At 45.8% G+C, this 16,864-nt stretch overlaps 4 protein-coding genes across 4 annotated transcripts; 2 read left to right on the top strand and 2 right to left on the bottom strand.

The window, feature by feature from the left end:
- Positions 1–171: 171 nt before the first annotated feature.
- On the bottom strand, positions 172–5,951 carry F4807DRAFT_444317 (uncharacterized protein). The gene is made up of 4 exons (XM_047999644.1): positions 5,177–5,951; positions 3,522–5,129; positions 2,651–3,469; positions 172–2,587 (listed from the first exon to the last, which is right to left on the bottom strand). Exons 1-4 carry the CDS (start codon positions 5,468–5,470, stop codon positions 446–448), a joined length of 4,863 nt encoding a protein of 1,620 aa, XP_047849560.1. The 5' UTR covers positions 5,471–5,951; the 3' UTR covers positions 172–445.
- Positions 5,952–6,633: 682 nt separating this feature from the next.
- F4807DRAFT_454186 (MFS general substrate transporter) lies at positions 6,634–8,624 on the bottom strand (the record flags this gene model as incomplete). Its single annotated transcript, XM_048000546.1, has 7 exons — positions 6,634–6,849; positions 6,979–7,258; positions 7,312–7,338; positions 7,395–7,791; positions 7,849–8,264; positions 8,328–8,389; positions 8,454–8,624. 7 exons carry the CDS (start codon positions 8,622–8,624, stop codon positions 6,634–6,636), a joined length of 1,569 nt encoding a protein of 522 aa, XP_047849559.1.
- Positions 8,625–10,258: 1,634 nt separating this feature from the next.
- Positions 10,259–12,469, top strand: F4807DRAFT_454185 (PhoD-like phosphatase-domain-containing protein; the record flags this gene model as incomplete). Its single annotated transcript, XM_048000545.1, has 7 exons — positions 10,259–10,742; positions 10,836–10,961; positions 11,020–11,176; positions 11,231–11,331; positions 11,390–11,518; positions 11,573–11,827; positions 11,883–12,469. 7 exons carry the CDS (start codon positions 10,259–10,261, stop codon positions 12,467–12,469), a joined length of 1,839 nt encoding a protein of 612 aa, XP_047849558.1.
- Positions 12,470–13,695: 1,226 nt separating this feature from the next.
- On the top strand, positions 13,696–15,717 carry F4807DRAFT_444286 (uncharacterized protein). The gene has a single exon (XM_047999643.1). The coding sequence runs from the start codon at positions 13,741–13,743 to the stop codon at positions 15,115–15,117; it is 1,377 nt and encodes a 458-aa protein (XP_047849557.1). The 5' UTR covers positions 13,696–13,740; the 3' UTR covers positions 15,118–15,717.
- The last annotated feature ends 1,147 nt before the right edge of the window (positions 15,718–16,864 follow it).

Here is a 16,864-nt window from a genome sequence, read left to right as displayed (position 1 = left end):
GTTCAAGACCACTATTACAAGGCCTGTCAACTTATAACAACCATTACAACTAATGCTGCAAGTATTAGTCAAAGAATGTCGATGTGGGATATTTGTGCATATATTTTGACTTAATCTATTGAAATGCTTAAGTAATATTCAACACGCGTCACGACCATATGTATTCACTCACCAGAGGGCTCCTTAGAACCATTGCATTTTATAAAGAGGACGATGCAATTTTACAAATACTCTAGAGGAACAAAAGCCAGTCGTCGACTGGCTGGTAATTGAGGAATATTGTGAACGAGCTCCCTTGAAGTATATTATCGTTAGACTTCAAGGATATCATAAAATCCCGCGACTGTTGATTTCCAAAGTGCCTGTGCGACCGTTGAAAGAGGAACAACATTTTACAGCGAGTTCCCAAGCTGCTCCAACGCGACTTGTTCTCCCCCACGCCCGTTTATCCCTCATTCTTCTTTTCACCCTGCTCGTCCCCGTTGGGCGTGGCTTGCCTAGAAATCTCCTTCCTGATCTCCTCGAGGGATATGCCCCATTCTTGGGCCAACGCCTCTTTCCATGCCTCCACCGCGATCTCTTCACCACCATCCTCGCCATAAAAAACCTCTAAAATCCTCTCGTCGTCTTTCGTAGGTCTCACTCCCTTCGGCATTCGCACGCTCTCCGCCTTCGGCCCGACGTACATAGCGTCTCCCCAATGTGGGATTCGCAACCACCGATGCTCTGCGCTGCACGCTGTGATGCCTGCGCCAGAGTTGCGAGCGCGCAACCGCGCGAGACAGTCGCCACAGAAGTCCCGGCTTGTGCAGTATATGCAGTGGTACATCTCGCGCTCAAAGCTAGTCTTGTTCTCGCAGTGTTTGCCGTCTATAGTGCGCCCGTCGCAGCTCCAACCCCACTGGGAGTCCGTTTCGGGCGAGTATCCCTGCTGCAGGGCAGATAGTCGCGAGCGAAGGAGGTTGAGCGCAGAGGTTCTCTCAGGATCTGAAGTGGTTAATTTGCCTTGGTTGTCTTGGATTTCCGATCCTTCGGCCTCGCTGCAGTCACGGTTGGTTTCTGCGTTGGATTTGGCCTGTGTGGAGGCTATGAGAGAATCGACATGCGCTTTCGCAGCTTCAATGCGTCGCATTTGCTGTGAGGCGTCCGGAATCTGGGCTTTGGCAATCTGCACCGTTTCTCCTGCCAACTTATTGACCATATCTGACAGCCGTTCCTTGTCTACGTCGTCCCTTACAATGTCCTTGGTATCGAAGAATAGCGCGTCGGTAATGATGTCCGGAATACCCAATGATAGGGCAAAGGCCGCGTTCGCGAAGTCCTGGCAGTGCTCCAACGTCTTTATTATGATCGCGAAACCGTACGCATCGTTCTCAGGTATATCATCTAAGAGGATCCGGAATGCTTGCCTCATCCGCCCCACAAGTACATCTCTAGCCTGTTCCATCTTGCCCTGTAATGCATACACCGTGCCCAAGAACCCAGCCGCGTCGTCGTAGTAGACAAGAACATCTATCTCTGCCACTGTCAGCCTAATCAACTCATCGGTATGGTCCAGATGGTTCCCGTCTATCATTTCTTGGAAGTAATGTTTTGCTAGCGCTGCGGTGGCGTCCTGTCGTGCGATGAGGGCGTTGCGCCCGCCAACGTTCGAGAGCAGGTCGCGACTCTTCTTCCATAGCTGCAGGGCCTCGCCAACGGCCTTAGTGTCGTCAGACGACATGTACGTATACGCCGCGACTCCCTGATCATAGAGGAGCACTCCGCGGGCCTCGTTGTCAGCGAAGATACTGTCTTCGGTTATCTCTCCGGTGTCGTCTTCACTCGGCGCGGGCATCTCCGTCGCTGTTTTCATGGCGCGTATGATTCCCCTGAAGAGGTCTGTATCATCCTTCGCCACGGTGAACATCTTGGAGACGACAATATCGTGCTCGGCGTTTCGCGCAATCATCTTTAGGACGCTAGCCATCGTTCCCTTTCCAACCCCCTTGACTAATATGCTTTTTAACAATTGCCGTTTTGCTTCTGCATCTGGGACATTTAGTCCAGCTTTCAGATAACCTAGCTGTCCCTCCCTGGCCTGTACTGGGACCTCGCTCTCGCACGCAAATAAGTAGTGCTCTGCCGCCTTCTGCATGTTGTTCGCCTCGTATAAATATAAGCCCAAGAGTAGATGCAACTCCACAATATCCTTTGCTTTTGGCTTGGGTGTAGCACCCTCTTGTTCCGCCTCTTTCAACGCCAGCTCCCCATGCGCGACGGCCTTCTGTATTCGGCGCTCAGTAAAGTGCGTTTTCCCCAAGCCACGATGACATAGCCAGCTAGGATTTCCCATTTCGATAGCACGCTCGTAAAGTGACAAGACTGTGCAGGCCTTGCAGCTCTGCGTGGACAAAGTTTCAGCGAGGCGCTCGTACCACAGTGAGTTTAGCTCTGCGTCCGGAAGTCCCAGGAAGTTCTGGCACCAGGCGCTCAAGCCTTCCCAGTCAATTTCATCAGAGTCGTGGACAGAGGAGAAGCCGGTAGGTCCAGACGACTTTTCCTCGTCAACTTCGAGACGTTCGGGTGTCTGCTGAAGCTTTTTGTCCTGTCCCGGAGAATGGTCAATGCATTTATACAAAGGTCATTGATTGGATTTGCAGAGACTCACCAGCCCCATAAACTCCCTTATCCAAAAATAAGCGTACTCGACGTCCCAGCACCTCTCCCTGAGTAGAGCTTCGACGACCACTTTCACGAATTCCTTCATAAAGCTCCGTGTTGGGCTAATAGGTAGTCGCACTTCGTCTCGCCACTTCTTGTCCAGCCTTCGCACAACAGCCGAGTCCATAAGCCATTTCTGCAATCCCTCCATCTCCTCAACATACCATATCGTCTCCTCGAAACTTGTCTTGTGGCGTAAAAACACCTTTCTATCCTTGAACAACTTGTATAAGTTTTGACCAATCTCCATTTGCTCGCCCGGTGTTAAGGCCCCCTTTTCCTCGTCCTCAAGCTCGCGCAGCCGGCCCAGGTGGTGCGGCAACCAACCGACTAAGTAATTCCCGATCGCCCTGGTCTGATCCTTACACTCTCTGTCCAGGTACTCGAATGCGCGAGTAACAATAGTGTGATGAGCCTCGAACTCATCTACTCTAATGGCGGCTTGGTTGCTACTGTGTAGGGCACTGTTGGGAGAGCCCGCGTCGAAGTCAAATTTGAACTTGTCCCGGATCGCCTTGTGAGCAAGGTCCCAAAGGAAATGCCCACAGAGTTCCTGATCCACGTTGTTGATAGTGATGGTCATACTAATAGTGGAACGGCCTTTGGAGTGTGACGATTTGTCCGAGATGTCTTTATCTTTTTGCAGATAGTCCTTGACACCATCTTGACCATATACATAGCCTTTTTCTAGCTTTAGTACGGCGGAGTATTTGTTCTTGACGATGAACTGTAGCGACGCGAGAGACTCCGTGCCGGAGTAGAGGTACTTTATGCTGTTAGTTAACTCTACGCGATCAGGCCCAGACAGGAGCACTCACCATCGCGGCCTCGAGCTGGTCCAACGTCATAGGCTCGTTGCAAAACAATACCCATTTCAACAGCTCGTTCAGCTCGCCGATCTCCTCCGCTGTTAGCGACCGTTGAAGATTCTTGATGGCTGCTTCGTGGCTGCTTATCGGTTGGTCTAGCAAACGATCAAGTTCCCGAGCCGCAGTGCGTGTACTCAGCAGGCGGACTACGTCTTCGAGTGCAAATTTCAAGTGGGAATAACTTCCGTTAACACTCTGCGGCAACTTTTCGATGATTTTGTCCCGCGCTCTCTGTTGCTCGGAGCCGGACTTCGCGTGTTCTAGCAAGCCCCGCTTGGTGAGCTCCTCATCGACGATGATGCGCATATCCGGTCTGTTGTGCTCCTCCATCCGGATTCTTAGTGCGCTACTAGTATTGGCACCTCCCGCCCTGCTGACGAAGTAGTCGTCCGTCCCACTCACCAGAATGCGCACGCGCCCAGCGGACTCCTGAGCTAGCTTGGAGCCAAAAACGAACTTGAGTAGAATCTCGGTCTGCTTGTCGGGCAGATTCTCGAGCCCATCGAATACGAGGTAATATGTGGTGCCCAACCCAGGTGTCCCAATTTTAAGTTCCCCCCATAGTGCATCCAGAGTCTCGAGACTCGTCGAGCGACGAAATACGCCGGGCCCAATATCGCACACTTTGCCGAGCGGTTTTTGTACGGTGACGTCGACGCGGGCGATCTGGAACGCCATGTACTTTAAGGCTGAGTGCACGGGGGAAGTTTTCTCGTCGTCAGACTTTTTGGTGCTAGGGGGAAAGAAGTAATGCGCCACATATGTCCGCCCCTTTTGCTCCTCCAGGCGCTTTGTAATAAGAGCACTCGCAGAGGTCTTACCCGACGACGGGGGTCCGGACAAGATGAGAATGTGCGATGTTTTCTTATCTTTGTTGGGCACTGTCCATGCGGTGTAAGCATCGTGCATCCAGATCCAGGATCCTGTGCGGTTGTGGCACCTTTCGTAGATATCGGTGCATGTCTGCGTGGTGTTAGTATCGAGTCGCACCGTTGCCCAAACGCCGAGTGCGTCGCGGATCTTGATGAGCGTCTTGCTGCGGTTAGCGTCGTCCTTGAAGGATTGCACGTCCTTCTGGGTCTCCTGTACTAATTGGTGAGTCTCGTCGACCGTCTTTCCAAAAATGACCGATTGCTCCAGGACCATCGCAACGTCCTGCTGTGTCTTGACCACCACCGCGAGCGTGACGGTTCCTTCAACGTCACGCTGCTGCTGCAATGCCTGCTTGAATTTAGTCATCTCATCGCCCAAGCCTGAGTCGTCGTCGAAAATAGACTTGATCTGTCGCAAGAGGCGGTCCCGTTTGCGGCCTTGGCGATAGTTGACGACGTGAGCGCAGAGCTTGACGAAGCTAACCATGACAAGATGGATTCTCTGAATGAGCTCGGGGTTGATGTTTTGTATCGACGTGTAGATGTGGAATTGGGAGAGCGCTGAAGATACCTCACCAAAGACCTGATTGATGGCGTCGTTGTAACCTTTGATAGCCTGGGGAATATCAAAAACGAAGCATAGGGCACTGCTAGCGATGTTAGCAGCCGAGGCAGGAATGGGGATCTAGAAGCGTCAGCAACCATCGAGACAAGCTTGAAAATCCAACATACAACCGAAGAAGCCTGGGAAGCAACACCGACAAGCAATTTTAGGTACTGAAGCGAGTCGAGTCCCACACTCTTGGCCTTATCCCACTTGTCTCTCTGTTCTGCGTCATCGACTCCATATGATACCTTGCTGATGCCCTCAATCTTCATCTGCACATCATGAAATCCCGTTATATCGCCTCTCTGCAACGATTCGCCACATATCTCCTTGAACGCCTTGGCTGCCTCATCCCAAATTTCTTTCATCGACGCCTCCCCCCCGGATGGTTTCTTCTCCGTCGCTTGTTGGTTCTCCATCGCGTCAGTGGTCTATTAGAAAGTCGACTACTGTAGATCAGGCAGCTAATGCCATAAAGGGAGCCATATGGTATCAAAAATATTGAGTATGAACCTTTAAGTAATTTTTTTTTCTTGCGTACTCAGCCTCGCTCGCCATGGTATAAGAGTATGCTTATGCCATCGTACCCTGGTCGTTTTTTCAGCCGATGGGCGGGACACTGGGGGCCAAATCCCCCTCGCCAATCGCATGGGATGGCTCTGTGATGTATCGCGATTTAACATCGTCAATCTTGGATATGTTATATGATCTCCTTTTAGTGAGGCTTTCTAGATATGTTGTGCTGGTATCATGCCGCATCAATTATTGTTAGCTAAAGATTGAACGAACATCTCGATTGAGGGATGTGGTTATGGTCAGGTTATGGTGGTACAGCTTCGGAAAGCTGCATGAAGACCGCTTGCGTGTACTACCAACCATTTCGTCATGCACCTTCCAAATAGAATCATGAAAATTGACCGGGAAACTACCTGAGCTCTTGTAGATCCTTCACATTTTAAATATATAAGGTAGATAGGTATTTTGCGGGGGTTGGGACTAGTCCATGCATGCATGTGTCGTTTCTGAGAGAAGGTGTAATACACCCCTACGGTGCACCCCGCATCGTAGCTCCCGCAACTTTGCATCAGATAAGGGGATGACTATTACTTTCGAGAGTGCAAGTCTGCCTAGTCTCTGGTTCGCTATTTCTGTCAGTTAAGGGGATGATAAACGTGGCAAACACTGTTTAAACAACAAAGGTTCACGAGTTATCATTGGAACAGATGAGATGGGTATCGTATATTGTTATGAAAATTTGAACTGGGTATCAAATAGTAAATGCCGTAGCCAACTTGATGGGATGATACCAATAACCACGACTTTCGTCAATAGGGCCTGCCAAGCTAGCCACTAACAACTGAAGGTGAAGGTTGAAGCCTGGTGCTAGTATTTCAAATACACCCTGCCACATCTCAGCCACGAAACAGGTAGGTACCTAGCCAGTTCTGTATTTCCCTCATTATTGTACGTCGTTTAGAAGTAAGCCTTAAACCCGAGTGCGGCTGTAGTGTAGGGAGTTCCAGGAGGCTGTGTGATGCTGCAGCTTAGTTAAGTAGGTTATACAGACAACAGCTCGTAAAGACTACGAGCTCCTTCGTCCATATGGCTCAAAGGGGAAGACCGCACTGACAATTGCCATTGCCAAGAACAGCGCTGCGCAGATATAGATCGGGGCCACGGATCCAGTATTAGCAGTACTGTCTACTACAGCGGAGATAATACCCATGATGCGATTGCAGCCAACTGCAATACCATTTCCTGTAGCTCGATGGGCGCTTGGAAGCACTTCGGGTGTGTACTACAATAGCGAATGTTAGTAATTGCCATTTCTTAAGTCCAGAAAGCAATTAGGAGCCTTATCAGTCGTCTCATAATCACCCCTTTTCACTTAAGATCTAGTAGAAGAATAGTTCTAGGTTATACTCACAGCGTATAATGTTCCGTAGTAGATGTTGATACAGAATGCGATAGCACAACTGAATCCAACATTCTGTGCCGATGTTGAGACAGCAGTATAGGCAAAGAAGAAAACCATGGTTATTAGAGCGCCTATTACCATAGTATACTTTCGGCCGAGGACTTTGATATTGCACATCCACGCCGCTAAAACTGGTCCAAATATACCAGAGACGTTGGTGAGGGTATAATTGCGCCATGTGTCGAAAGTGCCAACACCGGCAGTCGCCCCGCGACTAGCAAGATACGAGCTATGATAATATGAGATATAAGACCCCATAACATAGAGCGCGTTCACACATACTTAAGGAAGACGTAGAAAAGAGGGTAGCTACCAGGGCAAAACCGTTAGCTTCTCTCTTTGGATATTAGTTTGACGAAACATACGCTAATCCGATCAGCGTCCAGGAGAACCAGATGAGTATAGTTGAGAGGCCGATTTTCCTCGTGGCGAAAAGTCCGGAGAGATGTACGAAGCTCTCGGAGAGTGAATAACGGTTCTCGCTATGGGCGGTCCGGACCGTCCCGCAAGCCTCCAATTTTTCCAAAGTCAGCGTACACTTACGATTATACCTCTTTGCGATTGAATGTAGCGTCTCAACCAATTCAGCGTCTTCTCCTGTACCTAGGCGGTATTTCGGGGTTTCTTGTAGCCGGACGACAGTGACACGCGCGATGGACATGGCGAAGACGAGGGCACCGGAAGTATACATGACATATCGCCAACCTTCATTGGAGTCCCTCGGGCAGTTGTCGGCTGACTCGCAGTTCCACTGGGACGGGACTGTACACATCCATGAGAAGTCCGAAAAATAACTCCATAATTATAGGAGAAACTCACCCAAGAAGCCCCAGCAGATGAATCCAGTGACGGCTTGACCGATACCCCACCAGCAGGCCAAGAAAGTCAACGCCCATTGCTTGTTACTAGGGAGGTACTCGAGAAAGACGGTGGTATCCAGGATAAGATTGCCGCCGGCACCAAATCCGACCATAGCAGTGAAAAATCCTAAGGAGGCCCAGTTCGGAGCCGCACCAGAGACGACAGTCGCTACAGAAGAGATGAAGAGAGATATGTTGAATGCCCAACGCCGGCCTATGATGTCAGCGCTCATGCCCCAAAAGAGGGCTCCTAGAAGCATTCCGACGTAAGTTGCAATTGTTTGGGCGTTGGCATAACCGACTTCGCCAAACTCCTTGAAGGCTGGACCTGCAATGTTACTCTGTAGCAAGAGAACTAAAGAATCGACGGCGTATCTATGGGGTCACGTAAGGTCGCGTGAGCATTCGGTGACTGTTTGAATTGAACATTATTCTTACCCAAAACCGTTCAAGACGAATAGTTTCCAATGGTAGTTAGTCCAACCAATCTCGTCAATCGCCTGATATATGGACGTTAATAAGCCGACCGTGAGCCACCATAGACGCTCATGAAATTAGTCTCACGTTATTGACAAGGTGCATTTTCGCATTGAGCGCAGGGTCCAAATCCTGAAGAGCCAGAATGTCCTCGGCATCGTCTAGAGATGATTGAACATCGTCGCCCATTCCAACATCTCTTTCAAAGAAGCCAGGGTCTTCTTGTCCCTTGTCGACTGTCTTTTCCTCCGCCGTCATTTTTCATAAACTTTTAAACCGAGCGGTGGAATCGTGGCGTTCTACTTCTCAGCCGAGCGATATTGACTGCGTAGTATACACAGAAAGCAATGTGGTAGATAAGTTATACTTAGGTACGTGCGGTAGAGGATGATATTTCGTAGGAGAGCGAGAAAAGTAGTTAGAATGAAGAGTAAAAAAAAAACATTAAAAATTCAACAACAAAAACTACCAGAACATTGAGACATTTGAAGTTGTCAATTAAGAGACTCGGCCAAACCAATGATAATAACAAATAACTACGTAATGGCTATATCGAGTTCGACCTAGCCTACAGAGACTTGCTCCTCCCAAGAGATAAGATCCCAGGATTCTCCAGTAGGCAGGTGCTAGGTATCGAGGTAGGTAAGGCCTCTAAGGTTAAAGCTTGTAAAAAGACTGCAGGCGCACGAAACAATCTTGCCATCTTGGTTAGCAATGCAGCTATGTAAGATACAGCAGATCCTCGAGCTAATCCCCGTGCTACCCTGAGGTTCACGTTGATAGGTTAGTTCCGGGCCGGTCCTCTGTAACCTCACGCCACGGGGATTGGCGGCGCAGATGTCTTAATCCTCGACCGATAGGAATGGTCAACTCCTGCAGTTTGTCGTCTGTGGCATTTTGATTTCCCTGTAAGTTAGAAGCCCTGAAGTTTGTAACGAGATTTGTGGAAACACCTTGACCAGGTGCTTAGGTGGGTAGGGGGTTGAAGGTAACAATTAAAGAAAGTTTAAGTACGAAGTATTCAAACGAAAAAAAAAGAAACTAGGTAGCATCGGAATAAGATAGGACGTAATTTAGGATTCGATCTGCCGCTTATTAGTGGCTTTAACCTTTACGTAGGTAGTAGCACGGGCCATTCCTAGGCCGTAAATTCATACAGCTGCCACACTGTGCGGAAGAGACACTGACCTCATCATAAGCATAACGTCGAGCCTTGAAAGCCGTAAGCGAAAGGTAACCTCAAAGGTTAAAACTTCATACCATTTTCAGAGGGACCTTCAATTCGTTCCCAGCTCTACAACTTCATTGAATCTCACATATGAGGCGCATATCTCGTGTTATCTTACCCAAGTGGATGAGGTGCCGACTATGAGGAACTACTAATACACATACCCAGCTCCTTGGGACTGCATTCATTAAAGTGGAATCTTCCGCACGTGCAGCTGCAGACCAGCTCAGACAACCCAGGTGCAACAGTCCAATGAGCACAACCAATCTCAGCACGTTTTGAGGCTTTACCATAGGCCTACAGGTACTTGGGAATATTCGTCGGAAGATATTTCCTACCGGCCTGCTCCCTTTTAGGGGATCGTCAAGCTGGATCATGTATGCATTGAAAGCCGGAATGCACCGCGAGCCAAGTGATTGGCGCTCTTCCTTCTAGAGCTGTATCCAATCACGGGTACGATGATTACTCTCAGTTTTCCCCTCTTATGTTACCTACTACATTACATCCAGTGGTGTATGCACATGGCGAACATATCCCGATACGATACCTACCTAGGTAGTTATGTAGTATTTGAGCACCATGGGCAAGAATATAAAGGAAAGCTATGTCCATGTCTCATTCAAGCGAATGTTGAGGAATACGGTCACCGCATAGCCAACTCAGCATGGCCCGTGGCTTACATTTGTGCTTGGCCTTCGCCGGTATTGCTTCGGCAGCCTTCACTGGCAACCTCAACTACGATTCTCCCTCAAAGCATCATGCGTCGCTAGGTATATCGATTAGCAAGGTGGCTAAACGGACCTACGGTAGCTCTCCTCAGGATCCAAACCAGTTGAATTTCACTCATGGCATTGCTTCCGGTGATCCCTACGACGATAGCGTCATCCTGTGGACGAGGGCTGCACCAAGTAGTGATAATAATGAGAGTAATGTTACTGTCTCAGGCTACGTCCCACTCTACGATCATTCGACTGAGCAGTATGTCGCAAAGAGCAACTCTCCGATCTGCGTTGATTGGAAAATCAGCACTTCGAAATCATTCGACCATGTTATCAATTCTGGCAGAGCATATACTAGTTCTGATATCGACTACACTATCAAGGCAAATATGCTTGCTCTCGAAAATTCCCAACGATATACTAATGGCCGTTTCAGGTTGAAGCTAAGAAATTAAAGCCTTCTACCACGTACTGTACGTAGCAAGAAATGTTAACATGAAAATCTACTAACCGTTTTGTTAGACTATCAATTCAATGTGTGTAATTCTAACAACAGCTCCCCTATCGGCCGTACCAAGACGATTCCCTCTTCCAACGACAAAGTCTCAGAACCCGTGAGACTTGCTGTGTACTCCTGCAGCAATTATCGTCAGTTTCCATTAAAAGACTTGATTAGTAAAATTTAGGGACTAACTTGAGAATGTAGCGTTTGGTTTCTTCAATGCGTACGGTAATCCGGTTAGGAAGGACTCCGTCGACTACGTGATCCATCTTGGTGACTACATATACGAGTACGCTAATGGCGAATACGGATGGGGTAATTCTTACGATCGAATTCCACTTCCAGACCGGGAGATACTCACGTACGCAATCCCCGAAGACATACCGTACCAGATCATCTAATATAACTATCATAGTCTCTATGATTACCGAAAGCGTATCGCCACATACAGAACTGATCTGGATTTGCTAGCGAGCCATCAGAACTTCCCCTGGATAGCTGTATGGGATGACCATGGTAGGTTAGCCCCGTCCGAGCGTGTGTGGCGTTTATTACTAACCATATTTCGTGGAAGAGGTGGCTGATAACACCTGGCGTAGCGGTTCATCTCACATGAACAATACTGAGGAGTCATTCATAATGGATGGTGGCGTATCAGTTGATCAACGGAAGATGAATGCTGTCAGAGCATATTTCGAATGGAGTGGGTTTTCGATGTGATATGATGGCTATATGCTTTTACTGATAGCGACCTCAGTGCCTATTCGACAAGTTGACATGGACGACAATTTACGGATATGGCGTAAATTTAAATTCGGCAATTTATTCGATCTTGTCATGTTAGATACTCGGCAGTATGATCGAGCAATCACTGATGTGTATTGGAATACCGAATACTTGGGCGAAATTTACAACGATGCTAGCCGGACCCTGATGGGTCCGCGACAAGAAGCGTGGTTTTATCGTACGTTGCGTGAGAGTTCGACTCGAGGAGCTACCTGGCGCGTCATAGGTACCTAATCAGATCGTCTTCAGCCGAATTAATTCGAGCGCTAGCACAGGCGCAGACCTCCCCTACAATTACGACCAATGGGATGGATACCAAGCTAATCGCAACCGCACGTTTCACGTCATCTACGAGAACAACATAGGAAATAATGTGTTCCTCGCCGGAGACTCTCATGCTTCCTGGGTATCTGACCTCGTGTGGCTTGACGAGCATCCTTACGATTCGGCCACTGGATCTGGATCAATGGGTGTTGAGTTTGCTGGATCTGCTGTGAGCTCCCCATCCCCGGCCGGACAGAACGTCACGTTAGACGCCGCCATGTCTTATTCGGAAAGGTTGACAGCTGCAAATGCTGAGCTCCAGTGGCAAGAATTATATTACCGTGGGTATTACGAGCTATATATTAGCCACGAAAAGGTTGACGCCTCATTCTTCGGTATCCCGACCACCACCGTCCGTAACGGATACGAGATCCCCTTAGCAAATTTCACTGTTCTTGCAGGTGAGAATAAATTACATCGAACTAATGGATCTCCCGCTGTAGGAAATATAGAGACTGGAAGTATTAAGGGCGGCACCCCCACACATTCAAACTTGACATATGACACAGAGACTAAAACGTGGTTTACATACACCGGCCTTTAGTTAGTAGTTATAAGAGAATAGAATTCACATTGGCATGTCAAGAACCTAGGTACCTCGGTGATCATTGGGTATCTCTGTGGACACAATGGGAAATCTTAATTAAGATTGGTATACTGTGGGTATGATGTCTCTGACGCCTCTGGAGATCTCATCAACAAAGCCATTGTTAACAGACCCCGGCTTTAAACATTCCTCAATAGAAATCAACTTTTCACGGGTAAGGTTAATGGAATCAACAAAACCAATCCATTCTATCTCCTTGTTAGTTGGTAGTCTAAAGACGGTTCTTATCATTCTGCTTCTCTCATCCCCGTCCCCCTTTCAGTACTTTTAACTTCCCATAAGGTTTTGGCGTTTAACATACCGCACAATCTTTCCCTCCACATAATTTACAGTTCTCGAAACCTTCGTAGGTACGTTTCTATTTAGGTGTACGGTTATGACATTCCCGCGACGGCTGTCAGATGTCATCCCATCTCAGCTATTAACGTTACAACGTTGACGCCACGACGCGATCCCCACACTCATCACAACTTTGAGGCGTTAAGAGGTTGGAAATCTAGTATCCTCAAACTTATAATATGGCTCTAAACTGGCCTGAAGCGTCCCCAGTACCAGCTGGTCGACGAGTTCTCAAAGCCAAACCAGATGACTCTAAGATTGAGTTCATCACCCAAGGTATAAATCCACCGTACTCTAGATCGCCCTTGGTGATAGATACCAAACTTAATTGTCGATGCTTGCCTATAAATACCCCCAGCTCCCCGGAAAACCAGGAATTCTTTCCTCATAAAACACACACACGCACATACACACACAGAAGAGTGACAAGATATCTTGACCATCAAGCAATCTGACACTCAGTGCTCAAACAAAACTTCATCGATTCAACGAATCTCAAACTCTCACACTATTATTCTACTACTAGACTCTTACTACAGAGTTCTCTCAACAACATCGTTTACAACAACCCTTCTTGTGACGATATCATGGCACCCATCATGGCATCTATCACCAGGCCATCGGGCGACTCAATCACTGCCCACGCCTTCTTCACAACACACGCACCGCAACCTGTGGCACCATCCTACACGTTGCTCACTGGCAGGCGTCTTGTAACTGTGCTTGATGCTATGGATCATCATCATGAGCTCCTGAAGCAGATCTTCACTACGGAGCATGATCCCTTCCAAACCCTATCAGACAAGTTCGCAGCAGTATGCAAAAAGCTGCGCGAAACTGTATCACCGGAGGTCGAGAAGCTCTTCATCATGGCACAATACAATAAAAACATCCTCCACTATGACTACCAGACCAGACGTCGAGTTTGGGACAGCATTTACAAGCGAATCGACGCACCCATCGGTAACCCATACCGATTCGCCCACATCAGCTCTCATCGACACTTGCGTCTAGATGACCAAGTGCGAAGTTTCCTGAGCGAAGACATAAAGAACAGACTACCAACAAACATGGATCCGTGTGACTATAATAGCCTCCCTGAAGAGGTTCAAGACGGCGCATCAAACCGCAGTCCACGTCGACCAACAACCACAACAACCAGCGCCATCATCCCTGGCCCGTACGCCAACGATGACATTATCCACTCGCCTACAGCGCAAGCCGCGACTCGCCCAAGATCGCCCATATCAGAAGTCTACCACACACCATCTCAAGGCCACCTACGCCGCCCGACCAAGATTAGCAATTCGCCCCGACGAACGCAGGAGAACAAGCAGTCTACAAAAAAGCCACAAACACCTACCAAACCTACAACTCCGAAGAAAACTAAATCTCCTAAATCTCCAAAAACTCCTAAGAACAAACACACTGCATCCAAAGCGAAACAAGTCGAAGAGAGCGAATCAAGCAAATCAGTCAACCCTACTTCTACTATTACCAATGACTCTGACTGGGACGAATACGCCAACGTCGCGAGCCCCCACAAAGAACACTGCCTGTTGTGCCACCACTACAAGCAACTGAACACCATGGTTGCCGACAATCGCATGAATAAGGCGCGCAGACTTATCAGCAGGAATAATTACGAGAATTCCCTTCACCTCGCAGCACGACGAGTAACAGACTATCAATACATATTGGGTCTGATGGAGAAGACCGCATCAGTCACCCAACCCATCTACGACCCGGCCGACACGCGCCTGTGGCCCCAGCTCGCCGAACACATGGCTGAGCTGCTGGAGACCCGCGCGAAAGAAGAAAAGGAGGCCATGAACAAACTCCTAGAGAACTTCCGCCGCACTACCTTCGTGCTGGTGGACCGTGACAACCTCTACAACGAAGAAGACCACATCAACTGCCCTATGTGCAAAGAGCTTCCACTCTCCGGTGAACAGATCAACGTGTCAGGGCCGATGCCATACCCTGCAGAGGTGGTGCTGGAAAAGCTCACCGAAGAAGAGAGAGAAGAATATGAGACTTGGTGGAGAAGCCTATTCCCACTTTCCGACGAATCTGACGAATCTGACGTCAAAGATTCCCTTGAGGAATCGGATGAAGACAAGAACAAAAACACGAACAATGACATGGACGAAGACATGGACGACTACATGAGCGAAGAGGAAGATGACGACTGGTCCTGCGACGTTGATTCAGACATCGACCTCGAACTCTTCAACAACTACTGAAGAGTTGTCTCTGTCTTTGTGTCAGCAACATTAGATGTCCACATGACATCGATGTTTTCTAGGCGAACAAGCCTTGTTTCAAATTGTATGGAATGAATATTGTATGGAACGAAAGGAATTATGAATATGATGGAAGCATGAGTTTACAGAAAAGGAGTTGAACGAAGCATTCTCAACTACCATGTTTTATTTTTTGGGGATATACCTACCCACTATCAGGGAGGTATATTGGTGGACGACTCTCACCATCAACATCATCACCTCTACCTAGAGAGATGAACTATCCGCCGGGTTTATCACTTGAAACCCCAACCCCAACCACCCGAACAAACAACTTTATCTGGGGAATGAGAGTATGGTTATGGCCATGGGCATGGGCATGGGCTCAAACGTGTTTGAAATGGGGACAACCGTGTTGGAAATGGCGGAGTAATGACATGTTCAGTCAGGGGAAGGCATCGTCAAGTTCAATGCTCATAAAATGAAGCAGGACTTGATGATATTTTGATAACCAAACATCAATGGGAATCAATTGCCTTCAACCAAAAGCATCTAACATCGTGAGATGTGATTTGTGAAGTAATATGTGTGAAGTAGTAGTAAATACGTAGATGTCAACTTAAACTCGGGGTCGAATCACAGAAGTGACATGTCGACTCTCCCGCTATCGGGCCTTGCCTAATTGCGTAGTAGCCGAGTACCGCAGCTTACGGAGGTGCACAGGGCTCAGAACGAAATAACGCGGTTTTTTGTTGCGTAAGCCCCGGGGGTGGTAGACGAAAAAAGAAAAGACATATATGTACATATGTAAAGGTACGATTGTTTTTACGCATATTTATGCATTGAGCGATGGTTATTAAGTTATCGGGGATTAGATTTTTTTTTAAAAAAATAAATTTTATAATTAATTTAAATTATTTTAAATTAATTATTATTATATAAAATTAATTATTAAAAAAAAATAAAAATTTATTAATTAAATTAATTTTTTATATAATAATTTTTTATATAATATAATTATATTTATTATTATATTTTTTATAAATATTTTATTATATTAATTAAATTATTATAATTATATAAAATATATTTAAAAATATTATTTAAATTAAAATAAAAATAAAAATAAAAATAAAAATAAAAATAAAAAATATAATATAAATATATAATATAAATATTTAAAAATTAAAATTTAAATTATATTAATTTTAATTTTTTTAAAAATATATATATTTAAAATTATTTATTTTAAAAAATTAATTTTTATTAAAATTATATTATATAATTTTATTTTAATAAATTTAAATTAATAAATTTATTTTTAATTATATTTTTTTAATTATAATAAATTTTAATTAATTAAATTATAAAATTTTTTAAAAATATTAAAAACGTATTATTAATTTAAATTAATTTAATTATTTTTTTTTTATTAATAAATTTTTAATTTTATTTTTTAAAATTATTAACGTTTTAATTATTAAAAAAATTTAATTATATTACGATTTAAATATACGAGTTTTATTATTTATATAAAATATAATTAATTTAATTAATACGTTTAAATTATAATATAATTAAATTTTTTTAATAATTAAAACGCGTAAACGCGTTAACGCGTTTATTTAATTAATATTTAAATATATTATTTAAAAATAAAAATTTAAATTATTTTTTAAATAAATAATATTTTTTATATAAAAAATAATTATTAATTTAATTTTAAATTTATTTTTAAAATTATTAA

The sequence above is a fragment of the Annulohypoxylon truncatum genome (genome assembly GCF_022578515.1).
Source record: "Annulohypoxylon truncatum strain CBS 140777 unplaced genomic scaffold F4807scaffold_47, whole genome shotgun sequence".
Taxonomy (NCBI): domain Eukaryota; kingdom Fungi; phylum Ascomycota; class Sordariomycetes; order Xylariales; family Hypoxylaceae; genus Annulohypoxylon; species Annulohypoxylon truncatum.
This window is presented reverse-complemented; position numbering and strand designations above follow the sequence as displayed.

Excerpts from the sequence above, each read along its gene's own strand:
- F4807DRAFT_444317 (XM_047999644.1), bottom strand. The coding sequence starts at position 5,470 with ATGGAGAACCAACAAGCGACGGAGAAGAAACCATCCGGGGGGGAGGCG. Across the intron at positions 5,130-5,176 it reads CTTCCCAGGCTTCTTCGGTT|ATCCCCATTCCTGCCTCGGC; the intron begins GTATGTTGGATT and ends TGACGCTTCTAG. Across the intron at positions 3,470-3,521 it reads ACCAGCTCGAGGCCGCGATG|TACCTCTACTCCGGCACGGA; the intron begins GTGAGTGCTCCT and ends AACAGCATAAAG.
- F4807DRAFT_444286 (XM_047999643.1), top strand. The coding sequence starts at position 13,741 with ATGGCACAATACAATAAAAACATCCTCCACTATGACTACCAGACCAGA.